The sequence below is a fragment of the Channa argus genome, chromosome 15 (assembly GCF_033026475.1).
Source record: "Channa argus isolate prfri chromosome 15, Channa argus male v1.0, whole genome shotgun sequence".
In the NCBI taxonomy this organism is placed as follows: Eukaryota; Metazoa; Chordata; class Actinopteri; order Anabantiformes; family Channidae; genus Channa; species Channa argus.
In genome coordinates this window covers 7253191-7277335 of record NC_090211.1, presented here as the reverse complement: position 1 = coordinate 7277335, position 24145 = coordinate 7253191, and the positions used below count along the sequence as shown (strand labels likewise).

Here is a 24145-nt window from a genome sequence, read left to right as displayed (position 1 = left end):
CTCTGTGTATGTGTGCGTTTCTGTGTGGTCACATGCTGTCCACCAAGCAGCTTCAGACATCCAGCTGACCTCTGACCCTACTCTCTGTGGAGCAAGTGATCCCCTGCTTACAGTAATGACGAGTGTGCAGAGACGGAGGCAACACCCCAGCAAAAGGCCACAAGAAGAGCAGCCACAGCAAGAGAAGACGGAAGGAAGGAGCAGTGGAATGGAGCAAGGAGGGAGACAAGAAGACAGCAGCAGTGACAATAAATAAATATATTTAATTTAACAAAAGAAAAAGAAAAGGGAGGTGAGAGAGTAATGAAAGTCCGCAGAGAAAAAGAGGTGATCGATGAAGGGTGAAGAGCAGTGATGTGAAGGTAAATTAAAAAGAGGCCACACTGTGAACTGCACACAGTAGTAATCGTGAGGCAAAGCAGAACAGTTATCAGAAAAATTCAAAGAGGCACTGTTTCTTCTCTAAAAGACCCGAATTTCATATTACTCATGTCACGTCGAAACTGCTTCCTATGATTTCCTCTATGAATTTACTTGGGCCTAAAGATTCATGCTAGGTTAAAAAAGTGGGTAAAATTTTTTCTATAAACTAAATGAATAAAGAGAGTTTGGGTTCTGGCTTTACTCTCTACTACACCCCTGTAGAAGATGAACAAATGAGAAAGAGGCAAGGATAAAGAGGACTCCAATTGTCTCCGCTAAATGACTGTAAGCTGCTTGTAAAGGCCGGTCTGGAAAAAGGTTGAGGTGCTACTGGAGGGAGGATTATTGGTTCCTCCGTGTCGTCTGTTTTCTATATTCGCCCTCTAAATTGATTTTTGTTTTGTTGCTCTTGTTGCTGTCGATTGTGTCCGCAGGAGGAGGGTTGATAATGCTTTGCTGGCCAGGAGTCCCCTGTGGCCAATTTTCCCACCACCACAACAACGCTGTCGCAAATTAAACTGTCATAACGCCCATAACCACAATTAATGATGGGGATTAGGGGCAGAAATCTGCATTACTGAGTACCTTTAGGCACACATGAGCTCTAAGGCACAGATCCGGAGGGAAATAGAAAAGGTAGAGGGAGGGAAGATGGGAGTGAATGGGCAAGGGAGGAAGATGGAGTCCATGCAGGGACAAGGCTAGGAGATGTATTAACGTGGCAAAGAGAGGCCAGAGGAATGAACCAAGGGATGGAAAATGTATCTGTCTTTGAGAAAGAGAAAGAATTCAATATACAGAAGGAATGTGATGAGCAATTTAGGGACACACTGCAACAGAGCTTTTTGTTCCAATCGGGCATTCAAACACTGGATCAATCACCTCTTGAAAGGCATAAATAGCAGTCATTGATGCTAATAGGCCCCTTCATACCTAAACGGTCTTCCTGCAACATGATTATCGCTAAATGGCCCACTATGATACGGCAACAGAATGGTCTAATTTGGGGAATAAATTAAATTTCCTCAGGAGACAAAAATTGCTCCCACTGAAAATTAATGACTTCCTTTGACAAAAAGCTAGGTGTATGGCTATGTTGTTTGTGTGTGTTTGTGTGTGTGTGTGTGTGTGTGTGTGTGTGTGTGTGTGTGTGTGTGTGTGTGTGTGTGTGTGTGTGTGTGTGTGAAACGGAAAAAAAAAATGTTTGCATAGCTGTGGAAATAATTCTAGAGATGGATGGTCTCAGCGTGGGCACATAACTCACTAGTTGATGAAGTCCACAGCCTGTCTCATGAGTCGGTACTATGCAGGTCGGTGAGGATGAGGATCTCTGCTGCGTTTTCCACAGACAGAACCTAAGCCCAGAGCATCCTCACACATCACCTTCAGCCTCACCAGAGCATACTGCCAATAAGAGAGCGAGAGAGCGAGAGTGGAGAGATAGCAGGTAAACTAAATTACTTAAACATCGCTGCCACCAACAACTGTTGTTGCACTGTGTAATGATACCGTAACAGAGAATTACTCCACCACAGCGGCAACAAGGCCTAGATTGAATAAAGGAAAACATGGCTGGGAAAGGGAGAAGTGACAGTTATGCAGACTGAGGGGGAGTGATGATAAAAAAAGGGATCACTTGAGATACAAAAAATAATTTCCACTGAGTTTGATTACAAAATGTCTAGGCATAATAATCTTCTCTCATATTCATACACAGGATGAGCCAGAGTTCAGCAGAGACTACAGGGAAATGTGCATTATCACAATTGTTCAATAACACTAATGCTGTAAAGGAGTTGATATAAATAGACCCACATTAAATAAGGCTTGCTTTCAGTAACAGGTAGTCTAAGGAATTACAATTAGTAATTACACTGCAGTTACTAATTCCAGGAATGGCCAATTACTGAGACATCCGTGGGGCCAAATCGATATTACCTTGGTCTGTGTTCAGTGGGCAGAGTGAGGTATGCAAAAGCCTCTGTCAAAAGAGAAAAAATGTGATACAAAGCAATTCTGAATTTCAATTTCGGGTTGTGTGAAGCCACGCACACACTCTCTGGAGCCACCTCGTTTTTGGAGTTGAAGGGTGTGTAACTACATCTTGTGAGGTCAGGACTTCTGGAGAGCTGTGGGCCATCCCCGAAGCTGAGCTAGCTGCTTGACAGTCAGTAAATACAACTAAATTGTAGGACAAACGACTTGTTTAGCTGCAGTGTCTTGTTTCTTTATTATACGTGTTAAATGCTAAAGATGTAATGTGTGGGCTGTAAAACTAAAGACAACATGTCAATTTTAAACTGCAATTGTGTTCTCAAGTGAAGTAGTGAATTAAGTATGGAAACACCAATATGTGCAATAATGATAACAATGATATGAGCCTCAGAAGATTAGGAGGAGAGGAGTAAACACAGACACACCTATTTGCAGTTTACCTTTTAAGAGGAGAATCACTCAGGACGTGAAAATGGTTGTGCAATATATTCAAACGGCTTTCTGAAGCCTGATAAATATCTAATATTATTTAATATTATCAGGTGGATTTTTGGTTGTCAATATTGTTCATTGGTTGTTAAACACACACACACACACACACACACACACGCACACACACACATACACACACACACCCAGGCTGTACCTTGTCAGCTGCAGCCAGCAGGTCATCAGCCATCTTGTCCAGGTTGGGGGCCTTGCCTGTGTAGATGAAGCACATCATCTCTTTGAAGACATCTGGCTCCACGTCATTTATCTCCACACGATTCTGAACGAGAGGAGAGGACAGGAGAGGAGAATACACACAGGGTTTACGGAAATAAAAGGTAAGAGAAGAAAAAGACAGATGCTTTGACAATCCTTCAAAACCACACGCAGCAGCTGAGTGTTTTTTATTTCATGTGAATATCCTAAGCCTACCTGAATTAAACTCGCTCACCTTGTTTAGCGCACACACACAGGGACAGTCAACCATGCAGTCATACAAAACAAGCTCCAAGTGGCAAATAAGAAAAAAAAAAAAACACTTGAAGAACCTTCTGAACAGTCTGAACACGTTTCAGCAAAACTACATTCTGCTACATTATTTAATTCTTTTCAGCTGATTTCTGAAAATTAATCCAGAGCATTCATTCCTTGACAGTGCCTGCAGCCAGCAAAGTAGGCTTTATCGCTCTCTGGCACAGTGACGGTAACCTGAACCTTTCCCTCGGCACTAAGAAGCAGAACAAAGCAGTAAACCAATTATAACAGTGCTTTATCGTCACAACTGTGACTAGCGGCGTTTTAGCAGGGTCAGGCTGGGTGTACCAACAGCTCAGTGCATTTGTGTCAACTCTGACCAGTCGACAGCAACACAAACACACTGGAAAATAATGCAGAAGAGTCTGAAAAGCAGCTGGGCTGAGCTTACAGGACGCGGCCTGTGTGCAACGCACGATAACACTACCAGTAGTTTGAATCCTCTGCTCACAGACTGGCTCTTCTTAATTCTACAGTATGTCCACAATCCAGCAGTAAGTAGAGGGTTTCAGATACAGATGATGAAAACTTTTTGACATCGGAGTGTTGTGTTGGAGTGTCAATGAAATAAAAAAGGAGAAAATAGCCCCACATAACCACATTGGAAGTCACTTGAGAAAAACTAACAGGACTTCCTTCACTGCTGCGAAGGCGAGCGCCTCATAAACAGACAGCACTTCTGTAGTTACAGTGTCTGAAGCTGCCCTCTATGCACAGAGCAGTCCTCTATTAGAGTGTTGCTTTATGAGCTCATTTGTCTCCCCTCTATGGAGTGCTGCAGAGAAGTGTTAACCCATCCATCTGTTTTCTCTAAATCGTATGGGGATGTGGCCCACCATCTCTCCCTCTCTTTCTGATGAAGACGCCCACTTAAATAGCAATTAAGATGCATTTCCTGGCTCTGTAATTTAATTTCCCTATTCGAGCCTTGCAGACATCAATATTCCACTGACACGATGACTAAATCGCCAAGGTTCAATCTCACAACCACCTCCTATCAGATGAACGTAACTGTGGCATGAAACAAATGCACACATGAAAACAAACACACACACACACACAAACATCACATAAGCAAAGCAATGACATACAGACTGCATGAAATGATGGAACACGTTCTCAAGGACACAGATTGCACCTAAACCAGCCACGGAATTTGTGCATGTTGAAATAGAAGCTTCAAAAGGGCTTAATTCAAGTCACTTTAAAAGCATTTTATGCTAAAACCGTTGACACAAACAACCTAAAATGAGCCTAAATGAACATGGCTGATGTGGTCAAACACAAGGTAGTCGATAAAGTTGTTCCGCCTCTGAACACGCCATAAAAGCAGTCATGAACTCAACTGTGTTAAGTAAAGCACACACAATAGATGAGATGATTTGCATATTGTTCCACACAGTTCTCTATTAAACTGGAGAGTTTGTGAAAATAAACCTGGAGCCACAGCCTGGAAACGTGCTTTTTTTTTCTTTAATCAAATACCACACCAATAAAGCAGCTAGACTGAAACTATCAGGCAATATTTAATTTTCACAGCTGCATAAGTACCAGCATGTACAGTAATACATGTTACATATTTCTGGCAATATGTAAGAAGTAACTGCATTTACATGCACTGGAGAAACCAGCTTGCTCAAGTAATCACGGAACAATGTTTATATGCAATTAAAAAAACTTGCTCACTGTAAATCTGTGTTACTAATATACATGGCAGAGAATTCAGTGTTCTGTGGGAGAAATCTACCAGGGGAAATCAGGTTTCCATAATCCCCTACCTGGATTTCAGAAACGAGCTTTCCTGTTTACATGACAAGCAATCCGCTTTCCTAAGAAAGCTGACTTTAACCTGGTTGCCTAATTGCATGTAAACACACTGTTAAAAGATTTCTGGGCAGAACTCATTCTCAAACCAGCTAGAAAAGGCCAAACCTAGGGTGTCACACAAGCTCCTTTGAGACATGCATTGGAATTCCGACATTATCTAGGCTTTCTCTGAGGTGGGTGTATGTGTGAACGCAAACGCCCAAGTCTATTGGCCATGACATTACTCAGATTTTACCCAGCATGTGAGAATGCCTCTCGCACAGACTATTACCCGATGTTGGCTACATTTTTGAAAGGGAAACTCCAGACAATATCAGGACCTGAACCTCCTGACATTCTCTAGAGTTCATGTCTGAAACAGACTATACTGTTTTGTGAAAGACTGCCTTGCATGTATTGATGAAATGTCACGGGCTGTGAAACGGCATCTTACCATTCTTAAAAAGAACATAACATACACATTTGTCATTCGTTTCTATCTTCTCTCTCTGGAGTGAGCATCAAAATTAAAGTAAACCATAGGGCTGCGTAGCTTTGCACTTGTTTGTAGCAAATAGCTGAACAACTTGATGTAGTTGTCAATAATATCTTTAACCTGATGCTATGTTTTCCTGCATAGCCTCTCTGCCCTGCTATCAGCTTTATGTGTGGAAGAGCTGATATGTTAAACATGAATTAGACATCAGAGAGTATTGACAAGTTAAATTTTCAACTGTAAAATGTACACACTGTGTTTCCAACTCTTAAATAAATGTATCGTGTGCCTATCAAAGCAAATATCACCCAAGAGATAATTTGACTTTTTCCAATTTCCTTCTCTCAATGCAATTTCACCCCCCAAAATTTAGATGTTTTGTCAAATAAATTCCCAATGATCACATAAAAGTGTCTACATATAGGTTTTAAGAAGACCAGATGATAGAGCCGAAGATGTGAAGACGTGAAGAACGTGCAGACAATCTTGGATATTTTGAGAGGTGAGCGCTACCTGACGCAAAAGAGAGAAAGCCTAAAATTTAGACATTTGACTTGCTTCTGTGGCAGCAGGAGCATCCCTATCAAGTGTTCAACTCATCTTCTTACTTTCTTCCATCTTGTGCTCAAACATGGCACTAAACACTGGAGAGCAGGCTAAAAAAGAAAGAAACAAAAGATAAAGAGAGCGGGGAGGGTTTGTTATTGAGTGTGATACTGATACATGTTAAAGTCTCTGATATCTGGTAACAGCCTGCCACAGGGCCAGATCAGAGCGAGAGCCGTGATTGACAGTAGAATAAGCATCACGTGTGACAGGCTCATGATGACCTCTCAGGTGTCTTTAGTCAGACTTTAATGCTGATGGACTGATGTGACTGGAGCTGACTTGCAACAGTATACTTTAATCAAGGTCTGCCGTCCTGTTTTGATAACATGGTCGTCCGCTGCCACTCACCATAGACTATTCCCACATGATGGCACTGTGCCAATACATACGTTGATTTTTAAACCAATATGTGTTAAGTGATTTTTAATCAGCTTTTCTGTTGCTAAACATCTGAAAATCCTCCTATCTTTCAGAGGCAGACACCATCCAGACTATGTAAAAGAAAACGAGAATATCCAAAACAGTGAACGAGTTCTTATCCAACAATATACAGTAACATAAGATTACATTAAATTAGTCTCATATATGTTATTTAAAATGACCACTGTAAGTATGATTCTCACAAGATAATCACCATCTCGTCACTGTAGTGTTGCTTAAAGCGACAACACAGTGTGTTTTCTCTCCTGTTGCCCTGGCCGTGACAGCAGTTTGTTTCAGTGCAGCTGAGGATAAACCTCACAAATGGAGTTCAGTTTGTGTCTGAGCTTGATTGCCAGGCAGTTGTTCAAAAGCGGAGCGAATGCTTAATTAACTAGTGATTAAAATGTATCAAAAGTTTTAACTTATTATTAAGTATGTGTCAAGGTCAGTAATATCCTAATTAATTTGAGTACATAATAATGAGTTATTAACCACAGCGCTAGCTACCTGTTTAATTGCTCATTTAGAAAGACAGTGTCATCCATCAACTCTGCACAAGCCACAAATAAGTGTAATACTGAAAATAACAGCAAATTATGAGCATGAGCCACTACAGTAAGAGAATGACTACATTAACATTGGACATAGTATTTGTAATGTCAACAATTGCTAATGCTGTAGTGATTCGCACACTCAACTAAACAAAGGACATAGTATTTAACATCTACATCTGCACAAGTCTAAGTTCAAGTGTTTTCAAATTTGCTCTGGATTAAAAAAATACTCTAGAAATTGTCCAATACTCTATAAATGAGTCAAAAAAAGAAAAAGAATTCTGGACATAAATGGTGTTTACTTCCATTGAATGGTTTGCAGATAAATCAGCTGACATATTTGGATATGTCTTTCAGTGTAAGAGGGATAGTTACAGCATTGAAAAGACTGAAGCTCAAAAGTTGAATGGACTAAACTAATTCTTTGGCTATCCCACTAGTTTAGATGATCAGTGAAATAGACCTAAATTACTTTTTATAGAACTATGCTACTTTTTACATAGTTCTTTCTCAAGAGTTGTTTTGTTTTGTTCCAAAATGAGAAAAGCGAAGCTGTGAGATAACTTTTGACAGCTGATTTTTAAAAGAAAAACAACTTAGCAGAGAGTAAAAATGTAAAACTATGAAACAGAGGGAGGAGGTTTGTGGGAAGATTCTCAATCCTAATGCTTATCTAAAACAGGTAAGTCAAAAACTGCTTAGCTTTCTGAGGGTCCTAGGTCATTTCCAGGTACTTACAGTCTGCCAGTTTGTCACAATTAGTAGCAAATACAGCCTGTTGTTTATTCTGATTCAGAAAAAGTTTGTGTAGTGACCCATTAATATCTTTACCCTGAATGCAAAATGTATTCACTTTATTTGCATATCTGCCTTGAAACCAAACTTAGTCATGAATGTCCAGGTAGGACTATTGGAACAAACCTACTGTACAGTGAGACGCTCTAGTGCAGCTCAACACTGGTGAGCTCATACTGCAGCAACAAAAGAAAGGGGTGGGCATGTGAGAGAGACAATAAGAAAAGGCTGAAAAGGAGAAAGAGAGAGGTCATAGAAAGTGAGGAGGAGAAGACAAGACTAAAGAGACAAAGGAGGAGAACAGTAGATAGAAATGGTGGGGGGAAAGAAACAAGCAATATTTAGGAGGAGAGAAAGAAATGAAAAGGTAAAGTCTGACAGGAAGACAAATACCAGAGGGATCCAAGGGGAAAACTTGAGAAAGCAGTGAAAACAAAGGGACAGAGAAAAGACGGGGGAAGAGAGAGGCAGGAGAGGGGAACAGTAAAATGAGAAGTAAGATGAAGTAGAAAAAAAAGAAATGAATTGACAAATGAAAGTGAGGGGGGAAGGAGGGACATTGAGAAACAGTAAGCAGGATACAGAAGAAGAAATAAAAGGTAAGAGACAGGAAGAGAGAGAGGCTGAGCCATATAAAGATCACATGGGCAATGTAGAGCCAATTTGAGTTGCTCTCCCTCATTCGTTTGATCCCTCTCTGTCCGCCTCCACGCCGATTAACGGCCGGGAGAGTTGTCACAGGAACGGACGAGAGTGGGAATAACGAGGAGGATGGACGTCATACGGACGAAGTGGAGCAGAGATAGAGAGACGGAGGAAGAAAGAGTGAGAGAGGAAAAAGCAGAGAACGAAGGAGGGGAGGACCCCAAACCACAGCAGCACATAATTAAAATGGCTCCTCACACACACATTTCAACAAATCCAATAATGAACAACCTCTCCTTGCCTCCACAGAGACACACCGTCCACCAGTTTCCTCAAACTTTTCACTATCTGCTGCTGCTTGTCATCCAATATCAGCAAGTTGCTCACGTTTCTTTGTGTACATACAGTAACTGTGTTGGACTGATATGGACTCCTGACAGCCAAGGATGAAGCACAGGTGCTGAGGGTGGATATTCAATGTATTCAAATTTAACCATCCCTGTGGCAATCAAAATTATTCATTAAAATTAAAAATTTGATCAAGTATTTCCCCCGGAATTGAATTCATGTCACTGTGGAAAAGCATCTCAAACAGCATTTAGAGTGAAACTAAAACACCCAAATGAAACCCAGGATTGGTTTTATTGGATATCTCATTAGATTCCTCTTAGCAAGGTAGTCAATCCGGGGTGCAGTTAAAAACAAAAACAAAACTAAACAAACAAACAAAAAATAAACATACACATAATAGTTAAAACAGATCACTAATTACCATCAGAGCCAATTTAATCAGTGATGAAATCAAAATGATCTTTCAATCTTAGGAGTGATTCCCGATAGAGTTTTAATTTGGAGCCAAAAATACCCACATTAATAAAACTCCACAGTGAAACAAATCCTTAAATCAATCAAACCTTTGATGAACTGTTTAATTTAACTTGTCTCTTTAGGCTGTCTCTGAAATGACAACAAAAAAATAAAACTAGCCTCATAATGTATACAAATGCATAAGTATTGCCCTCAACAGATGTGACTGTCATGAATGAATTAAGAGAGAACAATGCTTATAAACCTCTGTAGTACATTCAGGTTTGCGTAATCTGATTTAAAGTTACTACTCCATTAATGTTGCATAGTAACATGAACATTTTGACCGTTACTCCACTTCTTTTGCCTTACGTTTGTTACATCTATGGCTACTGTTAGCACCAACAATGTGTGTGTCAGTCAAGAATTTTCAAGCTGTAAGAAAACTCAAAAACACTACACTAGGTTCAGAAAAATGCATAGGCTGATTCAGAGATATGAAATTCATTATCTATGTGCACAATTTATTTTAATCTCTACATGTGTTGTGGATAAATGTGAATGCAGAAGTTACAAAAATAGAAAATAGAAAAATAGAAATCTTTTGCGTAAATTGGCCATGTAATGGGATCAGATCTTTACAAAATTCACAAATATCAACAAACAATATTTGTAAGCTGATAAAACATCTTTATGACTTTATTATACACAAATTAAAGATATAAAGAGATGGTGGAAAAAGTGATGGCAACAGAGTTTTAATAACTGGTTGAACCACATTTGGCAGCAATAACCTCGCACAAACACTTCCTGTAGCTGTTGATTAGACCTGCACAGTATTCAGGATGAACTGCCTTAGTTCACCCATAGCTTTAGGAAGTCAGGTGGGAATGCATCTCTGGAGGTCATTCCGCTGCATTTCTATTGGGTTGAGGTCTGGGCTCTGAGCGGAGCACTTCAAAAGATAGATTTTGTATTTCTGGAGCCCTTCTGTGTTTAGGGTCATTGCCCTGCTACATCGCCAAGCTTCGTCTGAGATTCAGCTTATGTACAACCACCCTGACATTATCTTGTAGGAACTTGGGAAATAAAATATCCAAGGGTCCACTCAGACAGGATACTTTTAATTTTAGAAAAGGAGAGGCACGTTACACTGCCTTTTTTATGTTAAAAGACCCATTTAGAGTTAAACTAAGGCAGTGGTGAACAGGAGAAGCATAGAGCAGAGAAATGCAAAGTTCACCCCAATGCAAAAGCAGTGCGCAAAATGCTACATTCTCATTCAAAAGAATTAAAGAGAAGTTGTACTTTTCATGGTTTAAGAGGTATTTCTCAGGGTGGCCACAGGCAGGGGGCACCCCAAATGATAATCCTCGTTATATTCATCATAATGCAAAGAGGATTAACATTTTTGTATTTATTATAGGAATTAAAAGTGGTCTATTCAATTAATATTTGCTGAATTAAAAATTTGAACAAATTTTTTTTTGCAATGCCTCACAAACAGCAAATCCCATTCTTTCTCGCAGCAAAACAAAAAATTAGTGAAATCACTAGTCTTCCAACTAGCATAGGTTTTCATGTTCCAAAAACTACCTGCAAGCTAAAGGATGAAGAATTTGAAAAGATTCAGATTCAATAAGTTCTGAATTAGATTTGGATTCTGTGAAATTCAATCAAACCTCATCCATATTCAATCTACATCCCCAAATATCAAAACACTGAATTCCTGCACAAAAATAAAAGAAATGAACAATACACAAATGCACACATTTTGTTGAAATCAAAATATAAACCAAATTAAGTTATCTTAATAATAGCAGCTTATTTTCAAAACACATTTAAAACACAGATGTATAGAAATCCTAAAATATAAAATTTGTTTTTTAAATTATATCTACATTTAAATTCTTAGATTACTAATTACCAAGTTATCAATCTTCAAGCAGACAATCCTCTGAAAAGGAGAGTTCTATAAAGCTTGTAAGAGGATGACACTGACTGCACTATGACAGTTACATCAAGTTTAACACATGCTGCACTTTGAAATTTACCTAGTGCTAAATCCATCGGTTGTCTTAGAGTTATTATATAATGTACGCAGATTTAAATGTTTTATACTGGAAAAATTGCACTTATATTTCACATACAGTATGTTAAATACCTACTTCTATCTTTGATGGTTTTCAATGCACATTATTCTTTTGGCACCACCTTTTTCACTATCCATAATGTTTGTGTATGCAGTGAATAAACCTTTGAAATAGGCAACAAATCAATAGTCAATTGAGAGAAAATCATTACCACAACAATAATTTGAGTAAATTATCTATATACGATATGACTATCTGAGATATATGTTAATGCATGATATATTTCAATTGTTCGCCTGTTTAGGTTGTGACTGTTGAGCATTTTTTATTATTACACATTCCATTCTTTCAAATTAGAACATGATGTCTTTAAATTGTTTTTGTGCGGCTAAATTTACAAGGATGTACAACTGAAGACAAACTATAATATTCAAATGTATGTCGGCATATACCAGGCAGGGCTCTGTATACTATGGCAGTATTGTTGTAAACATATCGATGTGGTTTGTATACTGCTCCATAAATGATGCTGTGTTGATGGAACTATATGTCAGCATAACATGACAGTTACAAGCAACATCTTAGACATGTTCACATTTAAATTCCTTTGAATTTACCAAGACATGACAACAGGATTTTCCTGTGCCTCTCAGTTGCTTCCGAACAGTGCTTTTTAACAGACTTAGGAGCACAATGTGTTAAATGATATTAATATGTAGTGTTGTGTCCTACCACAACCTTGTCAAAAATCATAATAAAACAGTGACTTGAATAATGAGAATTTTTCATGTTTTCATTTATACATCATTCAATAAACTGAATTAACAGTATTGTTTCCATAAACAGGTGAAAACAGGAAGCTTATAGCCTAACACAAAGTGATTTTCAGCTCTCTAGAGTTCAGAACTCCAAGTACAGTGTAAGATTTCATCCATGTTCTTTTTGAGATGGAATGAATGAAAGGATACTCTCACCTGTCAAAATGGCTTCATGTGCCTGGAAATTCTGGCCAACAAAATACAGAGAGCAGTTGGTGAATCTTAGGTTTTCCCACAGATCTCCTAGCTCCTCTAAGATGTTCACAGACATGCACCATACTGACCTGGAAACAAAAGCATAGAGTTCATCAGTTCATTCTTTATTAGCTGGTCTCCATTTTAGAGTTTCTGTTAATTTTAGTGCAAATGGTTCCTGTAACATACACACCGGTTCACAGTGAGGCTTCGCAGTGAGAATTCAAGGTTCATAAAAACACAATAAATCAGTCAATCAAACATGCTGTGAATGATTAATGTCAGTTCTCCTCTGCTGTAATCAATAAACTTGCCACTCAATGTAGAGGATACTTAAAAATAACCTATTCTTCTTTCTTCATCCAATCCGATTGGCTACAGTCACAAATAAGCAAGAAAATCTGCAATGAAGTCAAATTAGGTGTGTGAGTGTGTGTATTTGTGCGTGTGTCTGTGTGTGTGCTTGAGTCTGTATGCCTTCCCTGCTGACTACACCACCTGTTCCAGACAATGTCAACCAGACTCATTTATCTCTCAACAGGACTCAGTGCAAACAAACACACACACACACACACACACACACACACACACACACACACAGAGTAATTACTAAATAATTTTCCGACAGCCTGGATTGACTGACTTGCAGTTTTTTACTTGCTCACTGTGCCATCTAATCAAACAATAACGGTTAGTTAGCTATAGCCCAGTTCAGTTAGTTAATTGTTCTATTATGTATTGGTTTTAAAAGTCTCATCAGAATAAGCACTGCACTATTTGTTTTTCTACTGAAGCAGAATGCAAGAGTAATCCTTGATAGTTAGCACATGTACAAGGTTGTAATACGTTATCAAGATTCCTGAAGGAAAGTATTTGCTGATAAAATAATGTTAGACGATGGCCTTTTAAAGTAGTTCTAATGCTTGGAGGGACATCGAATTCTTTCAGTCCATTCATGAGTACAAAGACTAAGTTTGAAAAGATTCTGGTTGTTTGGAAAAAGAAGTGACCAACTGTGTTCTTACCAACTTTAGGAGAGAAGACAAGACAACTCAGAAATATCACCTCATAATACTTAAACATTTTAATATGGCAACAACCTAACAGGTCAAAAAGATAATTTAGTGACTGACCCCTGACAAGTCTTTAACTGAGCAATATGAGAAACTTGTGGTTACCGTTCTCCTTTACTTGTTGGGCCATTAAGTACTTAACGTAAATAATGCAGCAGTGCTAACTGTGCAGCTGATTATTTTAGTTATTGTTAAGATACTAACATTTCTTCAGAGACCCTCTTTAAAAGTCTCTCTGAACAAAAGTAATGATTTTACCGTGTATGAGGAGGTTAAAACTGAAAAATAAATATAATTGCTCGATGGAAATCATTTACCTTTTGTACATAGGAGTGACATGATTAAGGTCATAATTTTGCTCAAATTTGCAGAATCATAGTTTATTCTCCATTATATAATTCATTCATTATGTATAGTTTTTTTTATTTTTAGACTATTAAATGCAACTGCTGTGCCCAAGTGGAGCAATATGGTGAAAAGACAATTTTTACGTTATATTTACATTACAAATTAACATTAAGATGGGATTTCTGACTTATTTAGGCTTTTAATGTCAGTTATCACATTTTTAACCGTATAATAAAATGAAAAGTAAAACATTTAAAGTAGCTCAGTATAAACCTTGGCAGGAAAAGGTTTAATTAAATTAATTCTGACTGCCCTTGAGGAAAGAAAATACAATCTGACTGAGTATGCCCACAAGACTAGACTTGTATCTGTTAGCTGGTAGCTGTTTGTTGTAGTCAAGACCATTTGGCCTTCATTTGGCAAAACAACCACTTGTCAGACACCAAAGCAAACAAATAAAGTGACATGCTGTAACTACACCAATCCGGCATAACATTATGACCAACTGTGCAAAATAATGCAAGCCAATACAGAAAAGGTGTTTCTAATGTTTTGGCCACCTCATTCATTTTAAATAGGTGGTTAAAAAATTATAATGCATTCCAGTAAGACTCCGCTTTGAGCTCAATAATAAATAATTATCCAATTATATTAACATAATTAACAACTTTCTGACAGTTAAGAACTGAAAACATTTTTATAAGCTTGTGGCAGAGCTGCTGTATTGGATTGCATTAGTTGCACAGACGGTCACACAATGTTATGCGTGATTGGTGTATATGTCTCGGTGGTATAGTTTAGCCTATTAAACGGAAGAAACGATGTTCAAATTCTCTTACGCTTTTTACTTTGTTATAAGTACAAACTTTTAAACATTGTCTATTTGTCTAGTGTAACACCATTAATATTTACAGCCTTCACAATAATTTACTTGGTAATCAGCTAAAATAATAATCAAAACAAATGTATATAGACACTAGCACTAATGTAGATTCTACATACTATATACTATATGTTAAATTACATGTCTATTTTTTTTTTTTACTTAGCCAGACATGTTCCCATAGGGGGAACAACACACCTTACCCACTTGAATATAAATGTCTTACAGTGATTTACACTGATTGCAACTACAGTGTGTTGTCACTCATCTCACCTGACGAAGACACACCTGCCACTTTGGTTCTACAAGTATAGTGTAAAGGCCTTCACAGCCAATTTTCTCAATGCTGAATGTTTATCCTACATACAATTTACAGGTCTATCTTATAAACATGTTTGCTTGTTGAATCCTAAGTGATAATTATATTATTAGGTAGGAAATAACACCAAAAAAACAGAAAAAGTTCATCATCTTTGTTCCCTGTTTTTATTGCTGACAGCTGCTAAACACATTCAATCTATTGTCAACAAAGGGGCTAAAATTCCCCCCTAACCATCCCAGCGAATTGACCTTGCTGTTAAAGCCAGGGAGGCTGACACCCAACACACCCAAGTTTCCTCCTCATCCATCCATTCAGCCGTCTATTCGTCCAGTGTCACATCCATCCACCTATTCAACTCGCACAAAAAGAGTCCTAAAAGGAGGAAAAGAGCATACAATAGAGAAGTGCATGGCAAGCAGGAAATTGAATGTCAAGGAGCCCTGTTTGTTCCTGATGGAGGTTTGAGGGTTCGCCTGAAGGGGACAGAAAGACAGAGAGAAAGAGACAGAAGGAAAGATAATAAAACAGAAGAAGACAGTGAGAAAAAGGAGGAGAGAGAGGGGGACGATATGGGGACAATAAAAAGCAGTGAGAGTACAGATGCAGAGATACCAAGCGACGGACAGACAGTGAATGGAGTGGCCATTACACAGAAAGTGGGGGCGGGGGTGTGAGCGAGCTATTGGTGGGCTCTATGGTTAGAGATGGTTTCTCGTAAGCAGCAGCAGCTCATTTCTGGCGCAGCAATGACAGGGACACAGCGAGAGGAAAATGTGACTTTCTGAAGAAAGGAGCATTCAATGTATCCGTGTGTGTGTGTGTGTGTGTGTGTGTGTGTGTGTGTGTTTATCATGTTGTGAGGACATACATCTGTTTACACAGCTGCAGTATGTGGAGGTTAGGTTAGATTAAGGGTTAGATTGAAGTTACAGTTTTTCCTGGAATTTATAAAGTATCCATCCAGCTATCTTGGTAAGTGGCGGTTATGGATGTGCAAGTCTCCAGGGAATGAATCCAAGTCAATGTAATGTCCTCTGAAAATATGGAAAAACAACAGTGTATGTGAGTGTGTGTGTGGTTTCCACAGCTGGCTCTATTAATCACACTCCAGCAGGATGCAGGTCTGACTGACTGACGTTCATCCATCCCCACACACTCACAAAGGAAAATTCACACACACATTTACACAAGGAAGAGTCAGTCCGGCACATAGACACCGGCATTCATGAAACACGTATTAGCGATACAGAAAGCCTGGGAGGATGAAGGTTGTTATAAGGGAGAAGTGTGAGAAAAAAAAAACAAGAGAGAGAGAAACAGAGGACAGAGACAGACAGACGGACAAAGAGACAGAGGGCAGAGGACAGAGGTTCAGTGAGCTCAACTTGGAATGAAAAACAGCTTTAGAAGAGGAGGAAAACGGTGGCTCGTCCAGGACTGTGTCCTCAGTATACACCGAAGAAATAAACAAGCGCTGAAAAGCGAACTGCAAGGGAAGCCAGAGAGCCTGGTCAATGTGTTTCGGTATAAATAGCCCAATTAGCATGGCAGAGCCGTTGCTGGGCTCTCAGATGCAGCGTCCAGAGCTGGTCTAATTACTGGCTAACTTGACCAATTATTCCACTATTTAACCAGGCGGAAACTAAATCGCAGCACCTGGTTATTTAGACACACTGACTGCCCCGACAGCCTTCACGCCATTTCCTGTCATATTCAGTCACCATCAACTTTATTCCCTTTTTTTCATGCCTCTTTGTCCTCAAACACTCTCATACTGTAAACATAGACATCAAGGTAGTCATTAACACACATGTAAGATCATTAAATATTGATGATGGTAATTTATTGACTACGCTGAAATTAATTGCTTATATTACAATATCAGGTTTGAAACTAAATTCTAGAGAAAGCACCAATATGTATGTGAAGATTCTCAGTCATCCAGGTGTAGTTATCTCTAACGGTTTTTCTTCTGACTGACTATTCAGCCTCTTCAGTCTGAGGAAAGTTGGCAAGGGGACACAGTTATATCCTCCAGTGTGGTCCTTTGTTTCCCACCTGACCTGAATAGACTCATTAGGTGGACAATAGAGGAGCTGAGAATAGGGCGGAGAGGTGTTGGGAACTTAAGCTGCTTTAAAACATGCACTGTAGCTCTGAACCTCTCTACACTTTAACCAAAACAAGTTCAGCCAACATCTGGAAAATCATTGACATTGTCCACATTCTGCATTTTACACATGTATCTCCTGCTGTGTGCTAGTTGTGTGAAATGATAACCCTGGAAAATACCTGGAGAACACTGAGAGACACTGTACAGATTTAACATGTAAAAACAGAAGAAAAAAAAAGAAGTCCAGTTTACAGGACTCTACTTTCAGAGAGAAACATTTAATTTGAAATATTGCTTCGTGATGAACACTAAATAGAGGGTTATCCCTGTAGTTATTTACCTTCATCAAACTGTACGCTATGACAAACAAACACATCAGTCATTTCAGTAAATGCCCAAATACAACATAATATTTGCATTCATTTGACAAACCCTCTAACAGCCTCAACAATTGTAACTCGTTATTGTTTGAAACAAAGAAGGAGGTTGATGTTATTATTAAGGCACAAAATCTGCAGAGGAACATTAATGTGAAATGTGCTTGTGCCTGTTACAGTTTTGGGGGGCACAGACATAAGTAACAACCTAGCTTTTAGCTGAGCTAACATCCAAAGGTGGCAATTTGGCATTTGGCAAAGATGGCACCAAAAACGATGGCTTTATTCTTTTGGTAATATGCTATGTACAAAACAATTTTTACCACCAATTTGGAGATGTGGTATTTGTTTCAATTTCAATTTTGGCTTCATGGTTGCACACAGTTAAATGCAATGTACAAAAAGTTGGGAAAGTTAGTTTATTTTCAATTCATCCAAGTTTCCACAGAAATTTTCACAAATTAGGTTGTTGCTTAAAGCTACAGTGTGTAAGCTTTAAACTTTTAAGAGGTTTTCAGCCTTGACTTTCTAATCAATCTGAAATTTGTAATTATTTTTGCTTGATTGGTAAGTTTTGCATTATTTCCTTTTATTATAATGTGACGGTGTCTAATACTCCAAATTCATGGCAATTCAGCTGCAGCGGGGAAGATTCAGTATCTAGCTCTAAACCAGTCTTGGACTGACCAACCAAGTGATTGGCTGACTAACTCCCCTCTGGTGTTGATCATGATAATTATGATGATGACAGAAACACACTGTGTATACAACCTCAGGTGAAGAATAACAGTAATGAAGAATCATTGCTGCTATATCACCCAAATCATCATTTGTTTTGGTAATTAAGTTCCCAAGATAAGTACTTATTAAAGGGCTCGCCTCCCAGTTAGTTCCTCAGACATCAAGATGGATCTGTCGTAAGCTCCATCTCAACCCTCCAGGCAATGCAGAGTTAATATTGAGTTTTGTTACCCAGATGATTTATTCATAATGCATCAATCTTTTTCTGCCTGTTTATGTGTTTGTTTATGGATTTCAGTGTTTTGCCATGTGTGAAATAGTTTGAAAGAGAAAAAAAAAATCAAATCAAATGGAATCCATTAAGTTATGAAACACTTGTTCATTTACCTCCCAAGTCTCATTTTTCTCTGTTCAGCCCTGTGCATCTCAAACACATAAATACAGGCAGAGATCAGGGACACCAACAGACACATGGACACACATGTCCATACATTCACCTTTTCAAACTACAAACACACACATATCCTCATATGAAACCAAACCACTGTTAAAGTTAAATTAACAGTAGATCATTTGCATGAAGAAAATTTGAATTTGCACATGATTTGGACCTGGGTTCCCTGTCATCCAAAGGGTTGCTGCTGACTTTATGGTCAACTGGATGGCAATCAGTATGAGTACATATCTCTACTAGTGCTATGCAGCTGTCAAGATATGTCATTCCCATATGTCACCTTCTTCCAGAACTCCTTACCACATATTTTCATGACTGTCAACTCATGGTGTTCAATCTTGAGCGACTTTAAGGAACTGTAACTCAATAGTAGTTCAGATGGTCTTTATGTTACAGTGCATGTAGAAAGTATTCAGACCCATTTTGTGTTATAGATTTCATTGTAAATGGTTAAAATAGCCAATTTATATAATACCATATGAGCCATAGTGATATTTTTCTCCTGTGCTAATGTCTTTGACAGTTGTAGAAAACACTGCAAATTTCTAAAAAATTAAAAGCAGAAGCCTCTCATTTATAATAGTGTTCAGGCCCTTTGATGTGACACTCCACATTGTGGTCAGGTGCATCTAGCAATTGATTGGAATCCACTTGTGGCACACAGCATACAGTACAGATCAAATTTTGTTTTGGCACATATAGTAGATTATTACAAAGGTATAAATTTTGAAAGCTAGTGTTTTGTGAGTGAATGTTTTGAGGAGTATTTATAAAGTGGAAGAAGTTTGGATCCACTAGTAAATTAATTGAGCTTTCATAAAAAACAAACCCTGAAAAAATGAGACAAAATATAAACCCTGCCTAGAATGCAAGGTCACTGTGCACTTCTTCAGTTTGTTACTGTTATTTCTTCTTCTTCTTCTTCTTCTTCTTCTTCTTTCTTTTTTTTATCCACCCTCTTCTGTTATAAGATCTATGTTTTGGTGAAATTACTAATCGGCTTTCATTCAGTTTTGGTGGTTCTACTGTGTTGTGGGGTATACATTGTTGTTGACAGGTTATCACTAGACTGTTTTACTCTACACTTCATTTAAGTTGTTATATCCTACAGTGCAAATCAATGCAACAGCAGTTGTCTGATTCACCAAGACAAAGAACAGCTGAAGGTATTCGATACACATGAGAAATGTTTCCTGACAATGGCAGACATACTAAACTAAATGGCTGACAGCAGTCCGGGCAACTGAAAAACCTACTGTTGAGCTCTGTCGAGATAACGAATAAAACATTAACAAATTAAAACCAAATTATTTGCACAATGTGAGTGAAAGTAATGTTTACATATCTTACAACATAAAATTCACTGTTTCAAATAAAACAACACATTGTCTGTAGGTTTAATTCTGCAGCATTTTGTCTGGGAGAAACAAAATGTCTATTAAAATTAATTGCAAATTTAGATAAAGTTAATTACAGAAAGGGAACAGAGGCTGCAGTAATCTAACATGGCTGTATCATGGACTTCACCATCTGGTATTTACATAGTTAATGGAAATTTGATTACAATTTTATGTGAAGCAAATGTTATCACCTATTAACAGTAGACAGAAATATTGTACATTACATATTTTATGCTCATATCAATATACCATATGTATACTGCATACTAGAAACAAGATGGATCTCTGTCATTTAAAAACAAGTGTGACCAGTAGCTCCAGTATTTTCATTAAAACCACATCAATACTCACACAACATACAGACAAACACTTTTCATCTACAATGGCTTAATAGATCTGTGATCTTTAAACTTGTTGTCTGAACCCCCAAGCACAAAACTCATCACCAGCTTTTTATAATGCATGACTTGCCCTCCACTCTCCTGCCAGCCTGCCAGAGTAAACAGGCTTGATGTCGCAGACCCACTCACTGCAGCTCTATTTCTCGCTTTCCCTTTCTTATTCATCCTCTCCACCCACTTTGAGATGTTACTGCTCACAAAAATCAAAAACATTCAGAGCAATGAAAGGATATTTCAGCCAGGAGACAGGGTCTGATGCAGAAAGAGGAGTTAGCAGCCCTTTGGCAGCTGCAACAGGTGACTGAACTGAACCGAGAATAATGGCTGAATCTGATTTGGTCTTGACACCATAATACAAACACTGCCACGGATCCCAAAGCTATTAATCAATAGTAAAAAATAAACAGTTCATTCACAGAAAGACAATAGCTAGGCCCTCAGTATCTTTAATTACAGGCTATTCGTTTCATCCAAATTAATTATTACATTGGCCATCCTTTTAATTGTACTGTTTGGTTGATGTTTCCTTTGATGCATAAAAACTAATTTGTTCTGTATTTGTGGTTTGTGGAAGAAAAACAAACCTTCAGGGGGGCAGTCTGAGCGGCTGCAACTACTCAGGTACTGTAAACCGGAGCAGACAACGCACTGTGTACTGCACACAGTAACACAAAAAACCATACACCAAAGGCTGGCAAGTCTCACCACAAAAAACCCAAAATAAAACTAAATGTTGTGGCACTTACGAAGAGTAACTACCACTACTTCAACATAACTAGAAGGCTGTGGATTTAAATTTACTGACTGTGGCTTTTTGCATGTTTTCCCAATTTCAATGTGGATATACAGTATGCTGTCTAGCTAAACAATGTTACTACAACACTGTGAGTGTCCACCAGCTCAACGGTGAAATGAGCACACTACTATATGGGTATTTACATTCAAAGCAACATCACTGTATATACACACAGCTGCATACCATAGACGTCACAGTGAATCTCCCCACTGGAAGCTCAACTGGGCTTCGGTGGGAGGATGTTTTTGATGTATACAGTACAGTCTCACAGACATAATTTTACTTTTTTCCTTTGAGCAATAACAATATACTCTGAAGGCAGTTTGCACATCACCATGCACACAATGATGTAATTGCTGGGCAAACTTGATGATTTTGGATCAAGGTAACAAAGCAAAGCAAGAAAAGTCAAGTTTTAAAAGTTAGTTGTACAATTTATTGTGTGTGTTATTTTATTTGATTGATAAAAAAAAACTTTATAAGTTTTTTAATTTTATTTTCTAAGCAATAGGTTAATAATACTGTAGGAATTCTAGTCTGTGGCTCGGTCTCCAGTCTACACAGTCTCAGGGCCAACACAGAGAGTCATACACAGAGAGACAACCATTCACACTCGCATTGAAAACTTAGGCAATTCCACTCCACAACCGTGCTGCTCGAGAAGAGTTTGTTATTGAGTAATGACATCTGGTTGATCATACTACAGGGTGCAGTCCTTGTTGACAAGCATCACCAGAATTCCTTCAGATGTGAAGGAAAAAACATGTAAATAAAAACCTTATCTAGAATATGTCATCAGGAGGGGTTTACCAGCTAGGTGTTGAGAGATATCCTAATACAAGCAAGGCAAAGGTAAAATAATTACCATTCACAGACATGTTTTTCTGGAAATAGAACATTAGGATGCAAGTTAAAAATCAGTAGTTTCCCTTTAACAACTTGTTGAATCTCTGAACTATTTGCTGACAGCTAAAAAACATTAACTAGACTGTCATAATTCTTTTTTTACATAATTATTCCACTGTATGCATCTACTCATATGTTACAGTGGTCATTTCATTTATCTGTAAAGGAACCCAGCTGTCTGCAGTCTCAGCCCAGAGACAGCCAGGTAGACCTACTGTTAACCCAGGCGTGCTTTGGTGAAAATACACAGACAGAGGCATCTTTCATGGATCATGTGAAGTGAAGCTGCTGAACAAGCATTGTGGCCTATAGTCCAATTCACAGCCAAGTATGTTGTGTCCCACCAACCGTTTTCTTATTCACATGCGGACAGACACAGGCTTTTAAACACAGGCTCTCCATACACACAAACACTCAGTATCACCGATGGGCAGTGAGCACAATTGCTTGCATCCATTTAACTAGTTTTGTTTTCTCTGCCGGAAGATATCAGACACTACCAGTGATAGCTTTGAGATGCTGCGCCCCGATGTAAAGTGGCTGAAGGAAATGTTTGGACAAAGAAAATAAATAAGTGAGCAGGGAAAGTTGCCTGTTTGTTAGGTCTCTGGATTCCTTGCTTTGGAAGGAGCAAAGTGCTTCTGATGGGCTATATAAGACCTGGTAATGTTGTGATGCTGCAAAAGCACTGCAAAGGCAGTATCATTACAGTAGTTTCAGTTTCAGTATTATATCAAACCCTTCTAAAAAAAAAAAAAAGGTGTCAACAAGCTATAATTTCAGAACAAATTCAAGCGAAAGATTAGGCCTGCACTTTGTTCATCCTATTCCTGTATCTTGTCCTCAATCAAAATTCCTGTTTCCATTTCTTTCACTGGATTTTCAATTCCAACTTAAAATCATCTAACAGATTTTACCTTTTTTATTTTTGCTGCCTCTTTAGGCAAAAACAGCAATCTAAATATACATGTACCACAGATCCAACAAATGGTATTACTTTGCCTTCTTCTGCCAAAACAATCCCAGAATCTTCCTGTATTTCTCCCCACCTCTGCCTCTTGATCCTACTACAAGTACGTGTATGTGTGTGTATGTGTGTGTGTTGTTCAGTGCACAGGGAGGGAGCAGCTGGAGCATCTGCAGTCCTCTCCTCTGACAGCAGCACAGCATATGGCAGAGCCCTGTGAAGGATGGGTGCTGTCACCCAGCAAAGTGCTTACCCACCGACAGAAGAGCCGAGCCACACAACACCATGAGGAAGAGGAGGAAACAGCTGAACATCAGCACTCCACTCATTTATTCTCCCAGCACCACCTTGCCCCAGGAGGGAAGCAACGGAGGAGCTTGAAAGAAAAGACCTCTGACCGGGCAAATGTTGGCCAAGATGCCAGTCGAAATGAATTACGGTAAACTGCATCAAAGATCATCTGTGTGCAGGAGATAAACCAATTGAGATAGAAACTCTGGCTCATCCTCAAGTTTTAACATTCACGTACTGATCCTCAAGCAAACACTCCTCACCCTTTTGTGTCTCATACAGTATCGAAGGAGAACACATCACTGGTTACCATAAAGTATACTGAAAATAGTTAACTAAGCTAACTAACAGATTTTTGACCCTTATCCTGCCCTATATATTACAAATAGTG

General features: G+C 38.6%; 1 protein-coding gene across 1 annotated transcript in view; it reads right to left on the bottom strand.

The window, feature by feature from the left end:
- Nucleotides 1-24145, bottom strand: part of spop (speckle type BTB/POZ protein) — a 100905-nt gene that overhangs the window by 13743 nt on the left and 63017 nt on the right. Inside the window, 4 exon segments of the mRNA XM_067478297.1 lie at nucleotides 1688-1715; nucleotides 1718-1775; nucleotides 1777-1827; nucleotides 3065-3187. Of these exon segments, the coding sequence (XP_067334398.1) occupies nucleotides 1688-1715; nucleotides 1718-1775; nucleotides 1777-1827; nucleotides 3065-3187 (260 nt within the window).